Source organism: Tenrec ecaudatus, chromosome 12 (genome assembly GCF_050624435.1).
Source record: "Tenrec ecaudatus isolate mTenEca1 chromosome 12, mTenEca1.hap1, whole genome shotgun sequence".
Taxonomy (NCBI): domain Eukaryota; kingdom Metazoa; phylum Chordata; class Mammalia; order Afrosoricida; family Tenrecidae; genus Tenrec; species Tenrec ecaudatus.
In genome coordinates, this window is record NC_134541.1 from 41176755 (window position 1) to 41198961 (window position 22207).

General features: G+C 45.0%; 1 protein-coding gene across 2 annotated transcripts; it reads left to right on the plus strand.

Annotated features, from left to right (window-relative positions):
• Nucleotides 1-4396: 4396 nt before the first annotated feature.
• LAMP5 (lysosomal associated membrane protein family member 5) lies at nucleotides 4397-22073 on the plus strand. 2 transcript variants are annotated; one of them, XM_075528267.1, is made up of 6 exons: nucleotides 4397-4460; nucleotides 4934-5106; nucleotides 5502-5633; nucleotides 5779-5884; nucleotides 7380-7568; nucleotides 21895-22073. In XM_075528267.1, the coding sequence occupies exons 1-6, from the start codon at nucleotides 4397-4399 to the stop codon at nucleotides 22071-22073; spliced, it is 843 nt and encodes a 280-aa protein (XP_075384382.1). The 2 variants fall into 2 exon arrangements, with proteins under 2 accessions (XP_075384382.1, XP_075384383.1); XM_075528268.1 differs by lacking the exon at nucleotides 5502-5633.
• Nucleotides 22074-22207: the final 134 nt, after the last annotated feature.

The window sequence follows — 22207 nt, forward strand, 5'->3', positions numbered from 1 at the left end:
TTCCATGGCCTCTACAGTTATCAATTGAAATCAATGGCAAATGAATCCTGATGAAACTTCTCATAATTGGCCAGAATGGTACTAGTTTATATGTTAAGAATGATTTCTTTGCTACTGAACTTTACCTGGCCTCCTGTCACCCAAATGCTCAAGGTTTTCTGTGAAGAATCTCCACTCTTCCTGCCCCCAAGATGTGAAGGCACTGGTACTAAATGAACAAATAAAAGGACATTTCTTAGAGACTTAGCATGATCATCCGCAATGAAAGGCCCTTGTTCTGGTGCTTTATTTTCTCTGCTGATTAATCTCATTGCAGAATCAACCCGATCCATTCAATTAGGCACAGGAGAAACTAGTGAAATAAAAGAGTACATTAAGATTCTGCAGGCTGAGTACTGAACTCAATTTTCTGATTCCACCAAATATTCTTACCCTTTTTGACCAATTTTCTGATCATTTCCAGTCTAGTCTTTGGCAATTTTTGCACACCTTGTTCTTGAGGAACGTTACGTTTTTCCATTTCCATCCTGAAATGTTTCTATCCTAGAAAGAAAGGGTTTCAAAGATATCTAACGTCAGTGATCAAATGAAATTAAATACTTAGTCAATGGTAAAGCTGAACAGCCAAAGGCTATGGCGAGCAGCAATGACTAGCATAACACATGTGTTCATCTTGTCCAGTTTGACGAGACTAACCCTCCCTTTGTGCTGACAGTCCTGCCCTTGCCATGGGGGCGGGCAGGGGTGAGGCTATATCTGAGTGGCACGGATAGTGGTGGAGCCAGCAGAGTAGCCGGACGGTTTTGCATTTCACAGTACGGTGGACTGAAATCTCCGGAAGTCAAATTTCCTCTGCAACAAAGCCTAGCATTTTCTTTAAAATATATATTATCATAGGCATATTTTTCAAATAAGTGTTGTTTGCTGGTTTCTCCCATGTTATCTCCTGACTTTATACATCAACCCATTTGATGGTGCAACCAGGCATGAAGGGATACACAGAAAAGAAAAAGACAACACGAGATGTTTCGCTTTAGTCAGGACAGCTTTTGCATATGTCACGGAGGGTGTGAGTAAAACGTCGAACAGCAAAGGTAACTATGGATGATGTAGTACATATAGGCTTGCAGTGTTTTGCCCAATTTCTTCTTCATGGAACACTGATGAGGGTGGGATGTTTGCACTGACTCCCCTGTCTGATAGCTATTTCTTTCATCTGCCTTACCCTTCCTATTGATTCTGCCTCAGGCCAATTTGTCCACTTCTTTCAAGACTCACCATCTCTCAGCAGGTTTTATTCATCAATTCCACTCTCCTACAATGGTTGTCTTAATCTTTTCCTTTGAATTTCTGTGGCTAAATTGTGTTAAGTAACACCCACCCCTTCATACATGTTATTAATTGTCTCCCATCCAAATGGCAAGCTCTATGCCCGTGTAAGGATTTTATCCTCTCTTTTCTCCATTTCCTATCACCCAATAGCATAGCACTTGAAAAGGCTACTTAAAATAAACAAATACATGAATAGAAGAGAATATGTGGAGGCATCTAGAGAAGACCCTGAAGTTAATCTGCTCGGGTCATACGGACCCAATTGTGACATGCTGGACTGTCCATCAGCAGCAAGGATGAATATTTACACCATCCCCATCCACCCAAGTGTGTTTTTATATATCTCTTCCTCCAGCTTTCCCCTACTTAAAAAATGAAGAATAAAGCAAATTCTAGAAAACGTTACCAACATCTTAAAATATAGGAATAAATTGTGCTCCCCTATCGCCATCTTGATTATTTTAAATAAATAAAATTATTTTTTTCAGTGTGATTAGAAAGTTATCTAGTTAATATAGGTGAGGAGTGAAGGTGTAATGATCACTGGGACTAATACAAATTCAATACAAACAATACTCAATAAATTATTGACTATTCATAAACGTTGTTCAAATTAAGTGCCAAAAAAGGGCATTAAACTAAGGAAGAAAGGATTAGTAAATTAATTTATATTTGTCTTTGAACTTACTCAAGTACACTCTGTTGTCAATACAGAAATCATTTATATCAGGTATGAAAATAAATAATTTCCAAAGCAACCACCACCTGATGTATACATTAACAAGTGAAGATCACAAATCAATGATCAATGTTATTTTCAATGAAAGCATTCATTTTTACAAGAGATAACTGTGAATTAATTCAATTGATCTTTTAACACATGATGAGGTAGGGCTATCTGCAGAAACCTACTCCAAGAAAATTGTACATAATTGTTCATTAACAGGCATTTCTTCTTATTTGTATAATGCTATATGCTTTATTTATTTGTTTTGGGCTTCCTAAGCACCAATCTCAGTATGACCATTCAGTCATTACCTTATTTAGTTAATATTGGTGGGATAGATTTAATTATGTTGACTTTTTAATGTTTTTATACATTTTATACATTCATTCACGGTAAGCTATTCTCGCACTCTTTTGGCAAGAAACATAAAACCTGAACAAGATTACAAAGTAATAGTGAATGCTGAAATCTAACCATGTCTTTCCTTATTAAAATACTGGAGAGAAAGAGAATGCTTCATTACCTAGTCTCATTGTCTTCTGGTTAGAGGAAAATAATTGTTAACATAACAAAATATAAGACATATAGTTTACAACTTCTAGTCTCAAATGAAAATAATTGACTTCATAACATTGACAATTCTGCCTTCATTTTTTTATGTATAATCTACTTAGGTAAATTTCTTGGGAAATGTTTGGATGTAATGTAGACACAAAAGTAGAGCTGTAGAAAATGTTATCAATTTGAACACTACCTATTGGGATTGCTGTTATTAAATTTTTGACACAGGAATAGGTTTTAAAGCAACAAATAGAAACTTTGTAGCAAATATAATGTCAAAAGGTGATTATGCTTAAACCCACAGTTTATGCATTTCAAGGCTGTGAATTAACAATAGAGATTTGAGGGTTCAGCTTACTATCTTGTTACTGAATGACAAATTTAAAAAATAGAAGTTATAATATGATCCATTTTGGAGTAAAGCTATTATAAAAGGAAAAATAAAGATGATCCCAAAAAAGTTAAAGCATGTGATTGTTCTATTTTAATTCTAACGAACCACATGACATTTGGGAAGGTCGTTCAGTTCTTTGGAGCCTCAAGGTTTGAGGATGTACAACCCCAGTGGAAGATTCTTTCTGCTTGTCCTCCAAGATTGTGGGAATTATCCAAGTGAACAATGCATGTGAAAATAGTTGGCAGTTTGAACCTGAATATGAAATCATTTGCTGTCTGAGAATGTATCCCCGATGCAGTAATTTTCTTTATTACCCTAGTGATCCAGCCTTTAAAAACGACATATCTGGACATCCCTACATTGGTTGAGGACAATATGTCCATTGCCAGAAGAGTTGTATTCTAATATACAGGGCAACGATGTAAAATAAACATGTTGACCAGTGTCAACACGGGAATTAGCCCGTAGTATTTGCTTTGCCACTAGAAATTTAAAAGTAATATTCATATGCACACCACCCCCCCTCCCCACCCCCGCCATAACAATATGACATTGCTTAGGTCATCATTTTAAAATCTCGGGCCTAAGAGGCCCTGTATAACCTTCTTGAACTGCTGGCTCACTTACATCCCTCTTGGGAGCCTGGTCACAATGTGAGTGAGGGTAGGTGAGCGCACCATGCCTGGGGCTCATGCAAGCAGGGAGCAGACAAGGAAAAACAACTGGAGGTTCCGCAGAGTCTGAAGGAAGCTCCGCGGAGCTGGGGAAAGGCTACGTCTCCGAAGGCAGAGGGAACTGTTGCCATAGCATTTTCTTTCTCTCTTCCCGCCTCCCCCTCCCTCCCCCAGCGGCTACAACTTGTGCTCTGCCACCGTTTGCAGGAAGCAGATGCCTTGTCAGAAGAGAAGCCTCAAATGATGCCATCACTTAATCGCTGTGTACCTGGCGGGGTAAGTCTGAGGGCGTCAGTAACTTTCTCAAGGTAGACTCATCTTTGCGGATGTGACTGCAGAACAGGAAACAGACCCAAGAAGGGTGGCTCTTTAAAAACCTCATTGGTCCTTCACGCGAGCCAAGCCACAGCCACTCCTGCCACACAACTGAGGTTCTTTCAGCACGCGCGGTCGTGGACAGCTCCCCGTACCGCGCTCCGTCCCTCTGCAGTGAGCAGCCTCGTGCTCCACCTGCAAAGGGCGGCGCAGCACCCAAGAGCGAGCCGTCGCCAGCGCGCTCCGCACACGCGCTCCCTTCCACCGCCCACTCGACACCCACCGCCCGCCCCTCTCACCCCGGCCTGCTCCAGCGGCGACTTTGAGGGATTCCCTCTCCGACGGGCTCCGCAGCAGCTCCGCTGGCCTCCTTCGCGGCGCCCTGCAGGCATGGATCTCCGCGCTATGGCTGTTCGCAGCGCCGACAGACTCGGGGTTCTCCTGATGCTGCTCTGTGAGTTGTGCTTCTGCCACCGGCAGGGCGGGGTGCCCCCTTTGTGGGGGAACGGCATTTCCAAGTCGTAGCTCGGGATCGCAGCTGGCTCTGGTGCGCTGGCTGGGGGCAGGGCAATAGTCGCTTACCCTCCGGTGCCAGGGAGTTCCCTGGAGCCTCACACACACCTGGATAACCGAGCCCACCAGACGCCGGGCGATGGTTTTGTATAGGCAAGCACAGTGTGGTGGAAAAGTCCAAAATGCAGAAAAAGACCAGCAGGCTTGCAAAGAAGCAAGGCTTTTTACAATATGGATTTTAGTTCTAGATGAGCAGCAAACAGGGTGGAGTTGATTGGCTGGAGGCCTGGCAGGCTGCCAGAGCAGCCAGTGGGGAACTTTGTAACCCGGTGGCCGCTGAACCAAACCTCCCCATCCTGACGCCCGAGCCCAGGGGGCTTGACGATGCGATGTGTTTGTCTGTTTCTTCTGCAGACTCCGTGGCTAAAATCGTGGCGGAGCAAGAAGTGGAAAATCTCTCCGGCCTTTCCACCAACCCCGAAAAAGATATATTTGTGGTGCGGGAAAATGGGACGACGTGTCTCATGGCAGAGTTTGCGGCTAAATTTATTGTACCTTATGATGTGTGGGCCAGCAATTATGTCGATGTAAGGAAACTACCTCCCTCCCCCAGCTTGCTCCTAGGGCACCAGGGACGAAGGGCACCCCCGCACCCCACCCCTTCGCCTCGCTCTCTCAAGGCCCTGCGGAGACTGGGTCGCCGGCCTGTGCCCCCGGTTGCTCCCGAATGCTGCATGGGGGTTCCGGCTAGCAGCGCCTTCCGCTCCCTGTGCCTGCTTTGACAGTACAACCCCTTTCTCTGCACCCCCTAACGCCCCCGTCTGCACGTAGAGCATCTAACCGCATGTTCCTGGACCTGGGAGCGCGCGCGCACGCGCGCAAAGGAGCACCCGAGCGCGCAGCCTGGAGTTTGGACGCGCCTCCCTTTCCAGCCTCGGGGGGCCTGGCGCGCTGAGGGGGTGCGGGGCGTCTGTGTTCCCAGTTGATCACCGAACAGGCGGACATCGCGCTGACCCGCGGGGCGGAAGTGAAGGGCCGCTGCGGCCACAACGAGTCGGAGCTGCAGGTGTTCTGGGTGGATCGCGCCTACGCGCTTAAGCTGCTCTTTGTGAAGGTAACTGGAGGGCTCGGCGCGGGGCGGGGAGGCGCGGGGAAGCCGACCTCCCGGTGGGTGTGGGCCGCGCGGCCGCTGGGAGTCAAGGCTGCGAAGGCCCGGGGCGGGGAGGGGTGCACTGACACACGCCTCCCCTGCTCCGTAGGAAAGCCACAACACGTCTAAGGGGCCAGAGGCGACGTGGAGGCTGAGCAAAGTGCAGTTCGTCTATGACTCCTCTGAGAAGACCCATTTTAAAGACGCAGTCAGTCGTGAGTGGAGGCGGGCTGGGCTGCGGCGGGAGCCTGGGAGAACGCAGACACAGTGTGTGCACGTGTGGAGGCCAAAATGACTCCAGCACTGAGTTTGGAAACCTTTCCAGGTTGTGTGTCCCCGGGCCAAATCTGGGCTTGCCTTCCTCTCCTGGGAGGAAGAGCCAGGACCACCAGAGCATCCTTTAAATCTAGGGCTTGAAGATACACTTTAAGACCCTGGGCCCCAAAGCCCTGCTGACCAGACCCTGCACTGTGGCTTGGCCCAGGCTGACTGGGCCTTTAGAGAAAGGCTGCTTCAGGTAGGGTATTTAACGCTTGCCCGTTAAAAGAACACAGAAGGACCTAGCTCCATTTTTGTTTTATTTTATGGTTCTCACAACTACAACTGCAGCAGGGCAGTGTGACTTTCCTTGTAGATTTGGCGATGATGGCCTTGAGCGGCTTTTTGTGCCTGGCATCATGTCTCACCAGGATGGCAGGCATCAAACCTGTGAGGATTCCGCCCCATTTCTGAATTTATTACATTTTCCTGACCACCACTCCCAAAACTCACCCACCTTTTCTGAAAATATTGTGCCAAGAGGAGCACCCACTCTCCAAATTACAGTGTTCATGTCCTACCCGCAAGCCCCCGTCAAAGGGTACATTTTGCTTTTTTTTCTTTCTAAATTGTCTCGTCCCCCCTTCCCGAGGCCCTCCTCACAGAGCTGAGAGGGACAAGACTTGTACTGTGGTCAAATACACACCTAGGACTTGCGCTGTGAACCATGCGCAGGTGGAGAAGGACGCAGTGCTGTGCAGCCTCCCCCACTGTTTTCTGAGTCCCTAGAAAATGTCACCTCCCTTGTTCACTCTTCTCATCACAGAGAAAGCCTTCTTTCTTCCTTATCGAGCTATTAAAACACTGCTCCACTTAAATCTCAAAAAAGAAAGCGGACAACCTGAAGTCAGATAAGTGGGGGGCTACTATTGCTAAGGTGTGTCACCAAATCTGTGCTAATTCATAGTGGGCCTCTCATGTCAGAAAGGACATTTGTGTGCAAGAGCACGTACCAGGCCCAGGAGCAGCAGCCCCCTGCTTTGTTGCACAAAAAGTTGGTTTGCAGGGGTTTTTGTTTTGAGGGACCAAATGTGGAAAACAAAGTAATTGTTCTTTCTGTCTCTTTGAGGGTCTCCATTGTTAACGTTTTGTACAGTTTAAAAAAATGTGGTTTTTAAAATTTTATTAGCTACCACTGTTCTCTATAAAAAAGGTTCGAATTTCACATTTGAAAAACCTGGGCAAAAAAGAAAAAAAGCCTGGGCTCTGGAGGAAAAGGGAGTGTTTTCCTTTCCCCTACCCTGGGTCTGTGGGTCCCCAGGCCCCAGCAGGGCAGCACCTGCGGAGGAGTGGGACCTGGGGCTGAGGGGCAAGACTCCCCCACCTGGCACAGGGGGTGAGAAGCATCTGCTGGCTCCAGGAACCTAACCAGGGCTTTGGCCTTTGCTGCAGCTGGGAAGCATACTGCCAACTCACATCGCCTCTCTGCGCTGGTCACCCCAGCGGGGAGGTCCTATGAATGTCAAGCCCAGCAGACTATTTCACTGGTCTCCAGCGACCCCCAGAAGACCGTCACCATGATCCTATCAGCAGTCCACATCCAGCCCTTTGACATCATCTCGGATTTTGTCTTCAGCGAGGGTAAGTGGAGGTTTGGGTGGCTGACATCAGGGCGAATGGGGGATGGGAACCTACCAGAGCCCCAGCTTGGATTTTTTCCTCTGCCCTGATCACACTGCTTCCTCCTGTGCCGGCTGTCAAAGGCCCGCAGCTGAAGTGTATCTGCTCTTATTGATGCCTCCTTCTCTCCTCCAGCTTCACATCCGTCTTTTTCTCTCTCCTTCCATCTTTTCTTCTTTCCCTCTTACTCCCTTTCCTTCTATTCTAGTCTGTTTTCTTTCATCCTTCCCTCTCCTCATTCACTCCTTCTCTTCCTCCCTCCCCTTTCCAAGATATTGAGAAGTATGAAAGTCACTTTGGGGAGGGAGGAAAACACAAAGCACAACAAGCAAACCCATAAACCCATTTAACACAACAAAACGAAAAGCCCAGGACGGTTCTGATGCAAATTTCCCCAGGAGGAAGCAGCAATAAACATTCCAATGGCCAGGTAACTAGAAAGCCAATTAAATAATTTTATCTGACTTACTCTGTTTCCTGGACGCCCTCCTCTGACATAAGAGGAGCCACCCATCTCTTGAGAAGAGCCTTTCTGTCTCTGAGCCTCAGTTTCTTCAAACTCACGCAGACAGCCCCAGTTATAGATTCTACCTGTCTTCAGTTTTCATGTAGCCAGAAGGCTATGGGAGTGGCAAGGGTACAGAGACAGGAGGAGATGCCCTGTACCCCTTCATCCAGTGCTCATGTGGAGGGATGCGGAAGGGTTCTGGAAAGAGAAGGGTCCCTGAGGACAGAGGCTTTTAGGTCTGCGGCTCCGGCCAAGGAAGTCTTCTCAGTCTGTGCTAGCCCTGACAGGTGAGTCAAGTGGTCTGCCACTGGGGCAGGTTCAGGTCATCCATGTTCTCCTGGCTGTTTGCATTCCAGCACAGGCAGGCCAGGTGAGATTCTACTTTTTGTGCAATTTGTCCAAATTTACTAACAATTTGCTGTGGGCATTGGTGAAGCGGAGACTTGTTTTTATTTGTTCTTACTCTGTCTCCCTTTCTTAGCTAGGGAAATAGAGTTGGAAACTGGTTATTCCCTAGCTGTTTGTTGGTGGTCCTCTCGTTTGCCTAGTAGAAGGCTTCATGATCTTCCCCCTACCTCAGCCCCCCAAACCTATGGAGCAGTTCTGTTCTGCGCACAAAGGTCCATGAGTAAGAGTTTATTGACTTGATGGCAACTGGTGTGTATTGTTTTCCTTGGAGACCGGGATCTCCCAGGGAATGGCTGTTGTTGAGACAATTCTGTCTAGTGCCAACTTCCCATGTGCTGAGAGAAACTGCTCCACTGGATGTTCAGGAGCAGATTGCCAGTCCTGTCTTCTGAGGGTCATTTGAGTGAGTTCCACCCACTGAACCATGTCTACCACCCAGCACTCCTGCACTGGCTCCACACAGCTCTTCCTAGGCTTGGAGATCCTGGCATCCCCACCTGTGTCCTACACAATCATTTTTGAAGAATTCCAGCCTTTGTAAATTGCAATATCATTCAAACTCTGAAGGAACCCACCCCCTCCTCTCATTTCAGAATTCCTAAGTTAAAGAATGCCCTTGAAAAAGGCACTTGGTTCGTATTCCTCCTTGTATTCCTACCATTTAATACCACCTGTGACCCTTTACAGATATCTGGCTAACGGTGGCTGAACTGATTTTTTGAAGTTGTCAGTCTAAGTAATAGAGACCTCCAAATGCTTGAATGCCAGGCAAATCCTAATGCAATTGATCTAGTAAAGCAATATACTGCGCTTATTTGTTCTCGTGCAAAGGTGGGCTACTCCATTCTGATGAGTTTGCTACACAATTAAATCTAAATTCTTAAGTTCCAGATCATAAAGTTTAAAAAAAAAACTGACTCAAGGTAGCTATAAAATATAGCAGTTAGTGTCTGTCTTAAACTAAAAACATTAAATGTAAGTAACATAATTTAGCTTAAGAGAATTATTGAGTAGGAATTTATTGGTGACTAGAAAATATTAATCTGTGTCTCATCAGTCTCCAGGGTTTCACTATAAGGGCTTTTAAATTTATATGGGTTTGTTAGTAGTCTCTGGAGTTCCTGACAGAAACAAATGGATTCCCTACCATTGGAGAAACCCTACAGGACAGAGTAGACTTGCCTAGGTGGGCTTCTGAGGCTGTAAATCCTTCAGGAGCAGAAAGCCTCAACTTTCTGCCTTGGAGTAGTTGGTAGGTTGGAACTGCTGACCTCGTGGTTGGCAGGCCAAGGTGTAAGCCACAACAGGCTTCCAGGGCTTCTTTCTGGAGTTCTTAGGTCCTGCAAACTGGACATGTTGACATACTTGGAAGAAATGTCTAGTGATTTTTTTTTAAGTTAGCCATTGGAAACCCCATGGAGTAGAGTTCTACTCTGACACAGATGAAGTTGCTAGGAATCGGAATCAACTTAAAATTAAAAAAAAAATTGCGTGTGTGTATGGTTGTGCGTGTTGCCCAGATACTATCACACCCTTCTTTACTTCCTGGCCGGACAGGTCCTGCACGTTGCTATTTTCACTGTCATTAACACAGTCTTTCCTGCAGCGCCTTGGACCCATTTCGAGGTTGTTGCTTATGCTTATGTCCTCAGCGGGGTTTCCTTTGATGACTATGCCATAAGCCTGTTCTAACTTTAGCAAATTGCTTATTGCTACATTGTATGTAATACATATAACTGATGGTAATACACACACACAACCAACAGCAGATCGTGGTTAAGTGCTATTCATCATAACTCATGACATCTTAATTTGGGACCTCCTGTAGTAATTAATCTATGTACTGAAACATTTAGATCTTCTAGCTCAGCGGTCTTCACCTGTGGGTCTCAACTCTTTTGGGAGTCGAACCACCCTTTCACAGGGTCGCCAGATTCCTAACAGTAGCAAAATGACAATTATGAAGTAGCAATGAAAATAATGTTATGGTTGGGGGGGGGTCACCACAACACGAGGAACTGAATGAAAGGGTCACGGCATGAGGAAGGTGGAGAACCGCTGTCCTGGATGGGTAGCATTGCGCGTGAAGTCAGAGGAGATGAATACAGAATAAGCCTGTAAACACGTAGAACACCTTCAATGCAGATTATTGCACACACACAAACCCCAGTTGTTCCACCCAGGCTTTTCTGGGCGATAATTAGGATGTTCCCTCCTGGGTGGTGTCTTGGGGTAGAGCCTTGACACCGCTGGGGCGGAGTCCAGCCTCATTCAGAGTCACTCACTGGATCCACGTGCCTTTGTGTCGCTGGAGTGCTTCTGTTCTGGCTCTTTCCGCCTGTGCCTCTGAACACCTGCCCCCTACTGTGTCTTGTCAGAGATGATTTTGTTCTATTTGGTAGAGTCTAAGAGCTTCCTTTGGGAGTCCAGGCTTTCTATCCCCCAGACCAGGGGCTTAAGAGATTGTAAGTAGAGTCTATCACATGTGGAGGTCTAGCCGTATGCTTGCACACTGCTGCAGTTGTGCTTGTGTTCTGTCACGTGCCCGTGTGTGTGTGTAGAAAGTGACCATTGTCTAGCAGGAACCATCAATGTAAGCGCTGCTTGTATAGAGCCTGTTCTCCAGGTCAGGGCGTCTGTCACATCTGGCTGCCTGCGGTTTCTCATCCTCGGTGACACAGCGAAGACCCTCAGAGGGAAACGGTGGCACAGACAGCTCAGAGCAGACCTGACCCACGTGCCTCAAGTGTAGCTAGCAGCCAGTGTCAGTGCAAGCTGAATATTGCTCTGACGCTGGGCAGGTTTCAGCAGAGCTCTTGATTAACAGGGATTAGGAAGAAAGGCCCGGTGATCTCTTTCCCAAAATTAGCCCATGAAGATCTTATGACTCACAAATATCCAGTCAGCAGAGAATGATAGGGATGGGCACTCCGGGCAATGCAGGACTCACTAGTTCACAGTGAAAACTTGAGGAAAGCACGGAGGGGTTAGTGACATGGATTAGTGGACACACACACACACACACGCTGAGAGCAGCTTGAATGGTGGGGGCAGGTGTGGTGGTGTTGATGGCTGTATTGGTCTTGGCTTCTGCATTGATTCCTAAACAAAAGTCTCTTCCCCAGGCCGGGGTCCAGGTGCACTGGGAATAGGCATTACCTGTGTCTGACCAGCAGAGTCTGGTCTGGCAGGGGGAGTGGGGATAAGGAAGAGATGCTGCATTTGTAGTAAGCTCCTCAGTGATACTGCATTTGTAGTAAGCTCCTCGGGTTCAAGGCCCTCCCATGCATTTCAGGTGGGTTTGCTAGACCTTCATTCCACAATGAACTCACAACTTGCTGCTTGAATGGCCCAGGTGATTTCAGACCAGGATGGGATGAGAGGTCAAAGGAAAGCTTGAGAAATTTAATGGCTTGAATTAAAAGAAACATTTGTGTATGCTAATAGATAATGCTTGTATCTTGACAAGGGGATTTTTATTTTTGTTTCCAGCTGAACGTCTACAAAACTGACATATCATCAAACCAAACCAAACCAAGGTCACTGCCAAGTCAATGCCAACTTAAAACAGCCCTCTGAGACAGGGTAGATCTGCCCCTGTGGGTTTCCAAGGTTGTAAATATTTACAGGAGCAGAAAGCCTCATCTTTCTCCCTCACGGCCACTTGTGGGTTCGAACTGCTGACTATCTGGTTAGCAATCCACTGTGACACCGGGGCTTCTCCACCTCATTTTAAAAGTCATTTTATTGGGGGCTCATACAACTCTTATCACAATCCATACATACATCAATTGTGTAAAGAACATTTGTATATTCAGTGCCCTCATCATTCTCAAAACATTTGCTCTCCACTTAAGCCCTTGGCATCAGCTCTTCATTTTCCCCCCTCCCTCCCTGCTCTCCCCTCCCTCATGAACCCTTGGTAATTTATAAATTTTTATTATTTTATCATGTCTTACCCTGTCTGACGTCTCCCTTCACCTACTTTTCTGTTGTCCGTCCCCCAGGGAGGAGGTTGTATGTATATTCTTGTAATCGGTTCCCCCTTTCCACCCACCCTCCTGCCACCCTTCTCCACACATCTTAACAGCTTTTGAATGTGCAAAATAGTGTGTTGAAGTAACAGGAGTTGAGACCTAGCCCACAGAAAATGTGGAAAAGGGTCAAACGCCACTCCCTAGTCTGCCTTGTCTGATAGTAGCTGAAAACACAGGCAGCCCAAGACGTGTCCGTCTCCCTTCTCGAGATCTTAGGCCTTCCTTGTTTCTCATCTGTGGGTTGTGGGTGCAGGATTTGAACTTGGGAGCTGACAGTGTTTGCAGATAGAATCCACTTCATAAACAGCAAGGGAAGTAGCCCTGGTGGTGCAGCTCTTAAGCACTTGACTGTGAACCATGAGGTTGGCCACTTGATGCTGCCCAGGGGCTCTCTGGGGGGAAAAGACCTGTAGATTTGCTCCCATAAACGTCACAGCCTAAGAAACCTGGTAGCACCCTTGTGTTCTGTTACCCAGATCCTCTCACTAGTCGCTTAGACACCACCCACCAACAGATTTCAGTGGAAAATATTTTCCATCTATATTTTCGTGAAGCTCAAATGAAAACAGCGTCTCCTTGTGGTTTGGTTTGTAACCGATCACAGTGGTAGTAGCAATTCAGGTGACTCTTCTCATCAATGGAAACAATGGCCATTTTCATATGCCCTTAGAGGTTTTGCAATTCTTTCAAAATGACTTTGTGCATATCGCTGCTTTGCAGTCACCGCGTGTAAAGGAATAACGAAGTTATTCGTATTGGGCTCTATCGCAAAGAATTTTAAGAATATTGCGAGCGTTGAATTTCAACATTATCAATGGTTCTGTAATTCTCGGTGGTTTATTTGTGTGCATGCATGAGCATTGTTCTGAGAAGGGGATGGAGGTTTCACTAGACTGCCAAAGGTGCCAAAGATGTTAGTAGGTCAGCTGTAGAGGGTCATGATCAGTTGAAGGTTTAAGTGAAGAGAATAGATTCTTAGACCCAGAAGTAAGGCTAGCTTGTTTTGTAAAACCTTTGTCTTAGTTTTTTTTCCTTTGTCTTAGTTTTGTATGGGGTGGGGGGCTTGAAAAAGTTTGTGGAAAAATGGAATGAGGAGATTATGGAATTTTCCACCAACTTTGAACCAAACAGCAAGTGTGCATGTATGTGTACCTGTATCCCAGGTATTGATGTAAAGCCTCCCCCACGCTAGAATTCATAGGATTTGAAAGCACTGTCTTAAGCCTACTAGGGGAATGCTTATTCTAATATGAGCTTATGATCAATTGTCTTGGCTCTAGATGTGTTTCAAAATTCAGAATATTTCAGAGTTTCACAATGTATCATATTTATAGCAGGTAAGACCAGAGGACAGTCAGGACAGCCTCTGTGATCACACCTATTGATGTGCACATCTTTCCTGTGCTGAATCACATGGCCTTCCTGAGAACAGCAGCAACTTGACAGTAGGTTGTGTGCGGCTTGACTGCCAAATGTGTGATGCGAAGTACTCTGGTTTGCAGAAGGTTTGGGGCTTTGGGCCTGCTCATTTGTTTGAGCCCATTGTTGCAGTCACTGTGTCAATCCATCTCATCGAGGATTGTCCTTTTTCTCTGACCCTCCGTTAAAAAAATACTTTTATTGGGGGCTCTTACATCTCTTATTACAATCCAGACATTCATCCAGTGTGTCAAGCACATTTGCACATATGCCGCCATCATCATTTTCAAAGCATTCTCTTCCCACTTGATCCCCTGATATCAATTACCCATTTCTTTTCCTCCCTCCCCCACCTACTCTCCCTCACAAACCCTTGATAAGTTATAGATTATTATTTCCATATCTTACATCATCCTCTCTTGCCCCTCACTCACTTTTTCGTTAATTGTCCCCCTGGGAGGGGATTCTAACTGACCCTTGTGTTGGATTCCTCCTTTCTACCCCAGCCCTCTCCTTATCCTACTGCTATTTCTATTCTCATAATTGGTCCTGAGGGTTTATCTGTCCTGGATTCCCTGTGTTGCAGGTTCTTATCTGTCGCAGTGTGCATGCTCTGGTCTAAACTGATTTGTAAGGTAGAATTGAAATCATGATAGTGGGGTGAAGGAGGCACCAAAGAACTAGAGGAAACTTGTGTGTCTCATTGGTGCTATACTGCACCTTGACTGGCTCATCTTTTCCCTGTGACCCTTCTGTGAGGAGATGTCCAATTGTCTACAGAAGGGCATTGGGTCTCCACTCAATGCTCCCCTCCTACCCCATTCAGCTTGAGTATAGTTTTGTTCTGGGTTTTAGATGCCTGACACCTGATCCCATTAACACCTCATGATCACACAGACTGGTGTGCTTCTCTGTGGGCTTTGTTGCTTCACGGAGTTAGATGGCCACTTGTTTATCTTCAAGTCTTTAGGACCCCAGACACTATATCTTTTGTTAGCTGGGCATATCCGCTTTCTTCACCACATTTGCTTATGCACCCATTTTGTCTTCAGAGATCCTGTCAGAAAGCTGAGCATCACAGAATGCCAGATTGTTAGAACAAAGTGTTCTTGTGTTAGGGAGTACTTGAGTCGAGGCCTCATGTCCATCTGCAACCTTAATTCTTAATATATAGCTATGAGTATATAGTTATATTCCCCTTTTGTTATATATATATATATATACTTACATATGTATATGACTGTATTTAGGCCTCTATAAATGTCTTTGCCTCCTGATTCTTTCCTTTTACTTTCCTCTTGTCCTACCATCATGTTCAGACTTCTTTCGGGGTTTTGTAATTCCACTCTGCTACATTGCCCTTGATTAAGCCCCACTAAGCATCCTATGACCTTCCTTCCATTGATTATAGTTCACTTGTTGTTCCCTTGTCCCGGGGTTGGTTACCGACCCCCCCCCTTTCCTTTCTCCCACCTCCTCTTCTCCTGTATCTCCAACCCCCGACCCCACCCCCACCCTGAACCATTGGTCTGGTTCTTTTCTTCTCCAAATTATTTATCCCGCCTATCTTATCTAGATAGACATGCAGATGCATTAATAAGTGCAAAAACCTGGCAAAGCCAAGTAAAACAACAAAGGAAGTCAAAACCAACAAAGCAATAACAGCCCAAACCAAAATAACAATAACAAAAAGAAAGCCACTCACAAAATTGAAAAGCCTATAAATAGTTCAAGGTCTGTTTGTTGTCCTTTATGAGTGTTTTCCAGTCGAGTCTGATGGGCTGCCACACTCTGTATCCAAAGTCTATTTTTGGTATTCCCCGGGGGTTCCATCCCTCTGTTCCCCCTGCTGCTCTGCTGTATGTCCTCAGTGCCTCGCCCCAGCGTGATGGTCTGCCGCTCAATTTTACCAAGCATAATCTCCTCCTCCAGGGACTGGTCTCCTCTCTTACCCCCCAATAGTTTTATTGAGATTTAATTCAAATATCATACACTTTCATAGGTTAATCGTATTTTAAAAGAGTTATATATATGCATCATCACAATCAGTTCCTCCCCCCACCTCTTTTGTAAATTATTTCCTCCCATCCCGTCCAACCCCCACATCCCCATAAGCCATTACACCTGTTATTGTTTCTATTCCTCCACCTGCCCACTGCCCATCCATCCTGATACTGGAAAACATATTAAAAACAACAAGAACAAAGTAATGAAAACAGAAAATATACCAAACAGAAAGAAAAGACTAAAACAATATTAACATAAACCAGAGAAAAAAAAACTTTTGGTGAGAAAACAGCAGGGAAGATTGCAAACTAGAACAAACCCAAAATGGGTCAAAAGGGAGCTCAAATGACCAGGTGCCACTTCTTAACCTAATTGTGTTTGCCATAATTGAGTTCACATGGGCTCTGTCTGCAGCAAGGTTATTCATGTCCTGCAGCTGTGGTCAGAGGGGAATCCACCAGCGACTTAGTGTTAGAGGCTCTGCCTATGGATTTTGGCTCCCACTGTCGCCCATGGCTTTCTGCCAATTGGGTGTTCACAATGTAAGCTCTGACACCTTTCCTTCCTCCGGATTGTGTTACTCGTCATCCTTGGATAATGACTGGTCTCTTCTGATAACATGTCCAAAGTACGTGAGAGGAAGTCTTGCCATCCTTGTCTACCAGGAGTTTTCTGCTGGTGTTTATTCCAAGAGAGATCTGTTTGTTCTTTGGGTGTTTATGGTACTTTCAATATTCTCTGTCAGCACCATAATTCAAACGCATGGATTTCTTTGGTCTTCCTTATTCAATGTTTAACTTTCACTTACATATGAGGCGGTTGAAAGCATGGCTTGAGTCAGGCGCACTTTAGTTCTCCAAGTAGCATACTTGCTTTTCAGCACTTTGAAGAGGTCTAGTGCTGCAGATTTAACCAATGCATTTTGTTGTTTGATCTCTTGACTGCTGCTTCCATAAGCATTGAGTGTGGATCCAAGCAAGATAAAATCATTCACAATGTCAATATTTTCTGTTTATCATAATGTTACCTATTGGTCAAGTTGTAAGGAGTTTGGTCTTCTTTTTAAAAATCATTTCATTGGGGGAGTATGGGTCTTCTTACATTGAGTTGTAACCGATACATAGGGAAGGCAGCAGTCTTTGACCTTCAGTAGCAAGGACTACACACCATTCTCACATGTCATCTGCATATCGCAAGTTGTTAATAAGTCTTAGCTAGTCTATGATTAAGAGGAAGTTTCAGAGTCTTTTCTCACATTCACTTAGACCTTTTCTTTCTTTCCAGTCTGTTTTTTAAGTCATTTTATTGAGGGCTCGTACAACTCTTATCACAATCCATACATCCATCCATTGTGTCAAGCACATCTATACATTTGTTTCCCTCATCTTCTCAAAACATTTGCTTTCTACTTGAGCCCTTGGTATCAGCTCCTCATTTTTCCCTCCCTCCCTGCTCCCCACTCCCTCACGAACCCTTGATGATTTATAATTTTGTCACATCTTACACTGTCCAATGTCTCCCTTCACCCTCTTTTCTGTTGTCCGCCCCCCCACGGAGGAGGTGATATTTAGGTTCTTGTAATTGGTTCCCCCTTTCGACCCCACCTTCCCTCCACCCTCCTGGTATTGCCACTCTCACCTTTTGCTTTTGTTGTATATGATGCTCTCTGACAGCTCATCAGATCTTCTGTCATTAGTGTTTAATGTATCAAATCTGTTCTTGAGCTGTTCTCTAAAGTCAGGTGATAAATACTCAAGGTTGTATTTTGGCTCCTGTGAACTTGTTTTCTTCATCTTCAACATCACCCTAAACTTACAATATGAGCAATTGATGATCTGTTCCACACTTGGCCCTTCGTCTGATTTTAGCTGCTTCTATGAACCTTGTCCAGCATTTCTTCCCACAGATGTAGTCGATTCATTTCTATGTATTCCCTCTGAAGACATCCATGTGTATAATTGCCTTTTGTGCTGTTGAAAAAAAGTGTTTGCAATGAAGGTCTTAGTCTTGCAAAATTTTATCACTTGATCTCCACCTTCATTTCTTTCATCAAGACCATATTTTCCATCTTCCTCTTTGTTTTCAACTTTTGCATTTTATTTTATTATTTTTTAACTTTTTCGTCTTAATCATGAATAATTATCCATGCATCTTGATTGTGTTTTTAATCACACAATGTCTGAAGTCATTCGTAGAATTCTTCAATTTCTTCATCACTGGCTATCATGTTTGGTGCATAAAAATTTGAATAATATTTGTATTGATTGGATTTCCTTGTATGGGGAAAGACATAACCCCATCACAGACAGCACTGTACTTCTAGATCCTGAAATGTCCTTTTTGATGGTGAATGCAACGCCATCCCTCTTGCTTGTGTATTTCCCAGCATAGTAAACTATGATGTTCTGATTCAAAATGTCCAATACTAGCTCATTTCAGCATGCTCAGAATAAAGATGAATGCGTTCCATTTCATTTTTAAAGACTTCCAGTTTTCCTATATTCGTACTTCATACAGTTCAAGCTCCGATGATTAATTGATGTTTGCAGTATTTCTTCTCATGTTGAGTTGTGCCCCCTCAGCAGGTGAACGTCTCCGAGGCTTTCCTCCTGCAGGCGTTAGTCCATCCATGCCTGCATGGTCGGCTCTATTTTGAGAAGGCAGCTCTTCCTCAGTGCTGTTTGGAGGCCCTCAGACTCCAGGAGCTTGTCTTCTGGCCCTCTCTGCAAACCTTTTACTTCTGTGCACTCGGGATTCAGTAACTGACAGTGTTTGCATGCTATCATACAGTTTTCAGTGGCTAATACGTTCAGCATCGCATCAACACACAAGCCACCCCAGGTGGACAAACTGACAGACACATGGTGGTTTCTAAGTGTGGGACAACTTTTATTTAGACTTTAGCACAGATTCATCTTCACCACTAAACTGGTGGAGTGGGTTAGCACTGGGCTGCTAACTGCAAGGTTGGAGGGTTGAACCCACCAGCCTCTCCGTAGGCTGAAGATAAGGCTCCCAGAAAGCTTTAGGGTCTTGGAACCCTATGGAGCAGCTGTGCCCTGTCTCTTGGGGTGGCTCTGAGTCGGAATCAACTCCATGGAGATGGTATATATAAATAGAGGTGGTATATATACATATGGCTTTGTTAAGCCACTTGAAACCCAGTATATTTTCATAATTAGATAAAATATGTATGAAGTTCCTGCTCACAGTCAAGAACTCCCATAATCTATGCGGAAATTGAATAGGCAACAGGGTGTTGTGATGTGGAAATTCAATCACCTCTGTCCTTAGCAAAACCTGTACCTCAGGAGGCGCCATTTCTGCTTGTCATTCTTTTCAAGAGACAATTTCTTATTATGAACCAGGAAACCCCACACTGTGGCTATCGAATTTTAACTCGGCACTGTCTCTGGGGTGCTGTCTGAGCCCAGCAAGCCACCTACCGGGGGAAGTGGCTGTACTGAGGCCCAGGCTAGTGTTGAAAGTGTGGGACACAGTAGAATCAAGTCAAATAGGGGGAAAAGAAATCTCTATTGCCTAATTCTTTTAAATCAACTTGGATGTAATCAGGAAAAAAAATCTTGGATGTAATAGAGAAAGGCTCATTTAGCACAATAGGTCTTAACACATTTTTAAACAAAGACATTCCCTATTTAAAAGGAAAAAATGGGGGTGGGTGGGGTAGGGATGTACAGATGTAGAGGATTCTTCATTTTAACCAGCAACTTAATTGAAGTGTAGTTGACAGGCAATAAACGGCACATGTTTAAAGTGTACAATTTAAGTTTTGACTTAGTGTACCCCTGTGATGGCATCACTACAATCAAGATAAATTGGCCCATCCATTGCCCCATTCCCATGCTCCCCTCTGTAGTAAGTATCCAGCTCTTTGAGCAAGTGACAGACCCAGCAGCCACCCCCCGGCTCCATCATGGGTCTGTGGCAGCTCTGGAAGCCAGCAGCTCAGGTTTGCAGAGAGCTGTCCGAACGTTGCCATTGATTTGAGCTGTTCTGAATTGAGATCATGGGTTCGTGTGTCTTGGACAAGTTACGTGGCCTTAGCCTCTTTACATCTCAGTTTTCTTAGGCACAAATTAGATAAAATTGTAACCAGTGAGCTATTCTTGGTGCTAAGGAGCCAGGGGTGTTCCGTGTACATCCTTTTAAAGCTCCGTATTTGCATGAAATTTTACTTAAAGTATTACTGTTAGTGGAGCTAGCCCTGCCACGCACGGGTGAGTGTGTCCTTTCTGCTGCTCACAAGCACAGTGAGGCGAGGGGCTGTGTTCACGGGCACCCTGGAGGAGCCAGGCAGTAAAGATTTGCTCAATAAATATTTGCTGGCTTGTTTTGCTTTAAAAACTTGTGTTTATGTGGAGATATAGGCAACTCTTTTATAGCATTTTTCTCCTGTTTGGGTTCCTAAGTTTGGCGAAAAGGTTACCCATAACCCACAAGAAGTAAAGTACTCCCTCAACGAAAACCTCACTGCCCTCAAGTCAGTGTTAACTCACGGCGAGCCTCTGTGGGTTTCCGAGACCGTAAATTTGCGGGAGCAGGAAGCCCGGTCTTTCTCCCACGGAGCTGTTCACAGCCCAGCTGGTAACCACTGTGCCTCCAGGAGAGCCCAGTAGTGGGACATGTGACAATGGGATTAGCCTCTAGAAATGCAGTTCTGGCCAACCTCATATAGGCTAAGACACCCCCACCCCTTTGAACATTTCTCAAGAAAAATATTTTTTTCCCTTCTTTCTAAAAGCAGAATTCAAAAATGATTAAACGATCTTGGATTTTAGGAGGCTCCCAATTGAATCAACTGTGAGGTGGTGCTGGCACTTCTTATGTCAGCCTTGATCCAGAGACAGGTTCCGTGGAGGGGTTCATTTGTGAGAACCCACCAAGGTTTGTAATTGCTTAACCAAAAAATCAATGATAACGTTCATATGTTAAAATGCACAAAAGTTCGATATTAAGCTTCAGTCACTTTTAAATACATGCAGCTTTATAACCGTCATCCAGACTAAAGTACAGAATATGTGCGTCCTTCCAGAAGCTTCCCTGTGCCCCTTTCCTCACATGTAAGCACTGGTCTTACTTCTTGCTCTTTACACTCGGTTTTGAATCCCTATAAATGGGACATTACCATAGGTACTCTCCTATGTCTGGACAATTCCACTCAGCATGATGTGTTTGAGCTTCATCCATCTTGTGGCGGTTATCAATAGTTCATTCCCTTTGGTTATTGGCTAATATTTTGTTTTATGAATAAGCCACTGTTTGTCTTTCAATTCTGCCAAGATGGACAGTTTAATTGTTTCCATTTGGGGGCTTTTTTGAATAAACCTTTGATGGTGATTTATAGTCTTTTTGTGCCTATATGTTTTTTGTATTTCTTGGGTGAGTACCTGGGATTTATCTTTTTTATCAACCATGGAACTGTTCTACAGGTGGTGTGTGCCAGTGTGCCCCAGAATTGCAGTTGCTCCGTATGGTTGTCAGTACGTGATAGGACCAGTTTTTCTTCTTTCTTAAATGCTGTACGTGGAACAATGCTCCATGCCTGTGTTCCACTTCCATAGGAAGAGGAAACTTATGCCAACAATAAAAATAACGGTGATTGCTTCTAGTGCCAGGACACCGAAAATCCAAAGAAATCATCTGGTATTTTGTTCCCAACTGCCGCAAATCTAGCTCTGTGGATGTTGCTCTCTTTAGAGCAATATATTTTTACATTATGTTGTGCAGAAATTTTATAGAGTTGAGCTCAAGAATTGGGTGAAAAGGTATTTTTTGGGGAAAAAAAAGTTTCTGTCACGGAATCTGTACATCTTCTTTCCCTTGGGTTTGGCGAGGACGCGCGGGGCGGTCCCCGGAGCTCACCACACCTCTCCTCTCCCTCTTTCAGAGCACCAGTGTCCAGTGGACGAGCGCGAGCAGTTGGAGGAAACCTTGCCCCTGATTTTGGGGCTCATCTTGGGTCTGGTCATTGTGGTGACGCTTGCGATTTACCATGTCCATCACAAAATGACTGCCAACCAGGTGCACATCCCCAGGGATCGATCGCAGTATAAGCACATGGGCTAGGGCTCCCGAGGCAGGCAGTCCTCAGCCCCGCCTTCCCCCCAACTGGATCAGGTAGAGAAACAAAAGCACTTCTTCCACCTCGCACCAGAGGCCACCCCAACATAGCTACAATCAAAGCGGCCTGGGCATTCGAG

Bases quoted from the DNA above. Each gene is read 5' to 3' on its own strand.
- LAMP5 (XM_075528267.1), top strand. From the start codon at position 4,397: ATGGATCTCCGCGCTATGGCTGTTCGCAGCGCCGACAGACTCGGGGTT. The intron at 5,107-5,501 runs GTAAGGAAACTA...CTGTGTTCCCAG, and splicing joins GGGCCAGCAATTATGTCGAT to TTGATCACCGAACAGGCGGA. The intron at 5,634-5,778 runs GTAACTGGAGGG...CCTGCTCCGTAG, and splicing joins TTAAGCTGCTCTTTGTGAAG to GAAAGCCACAACACGTCTAA.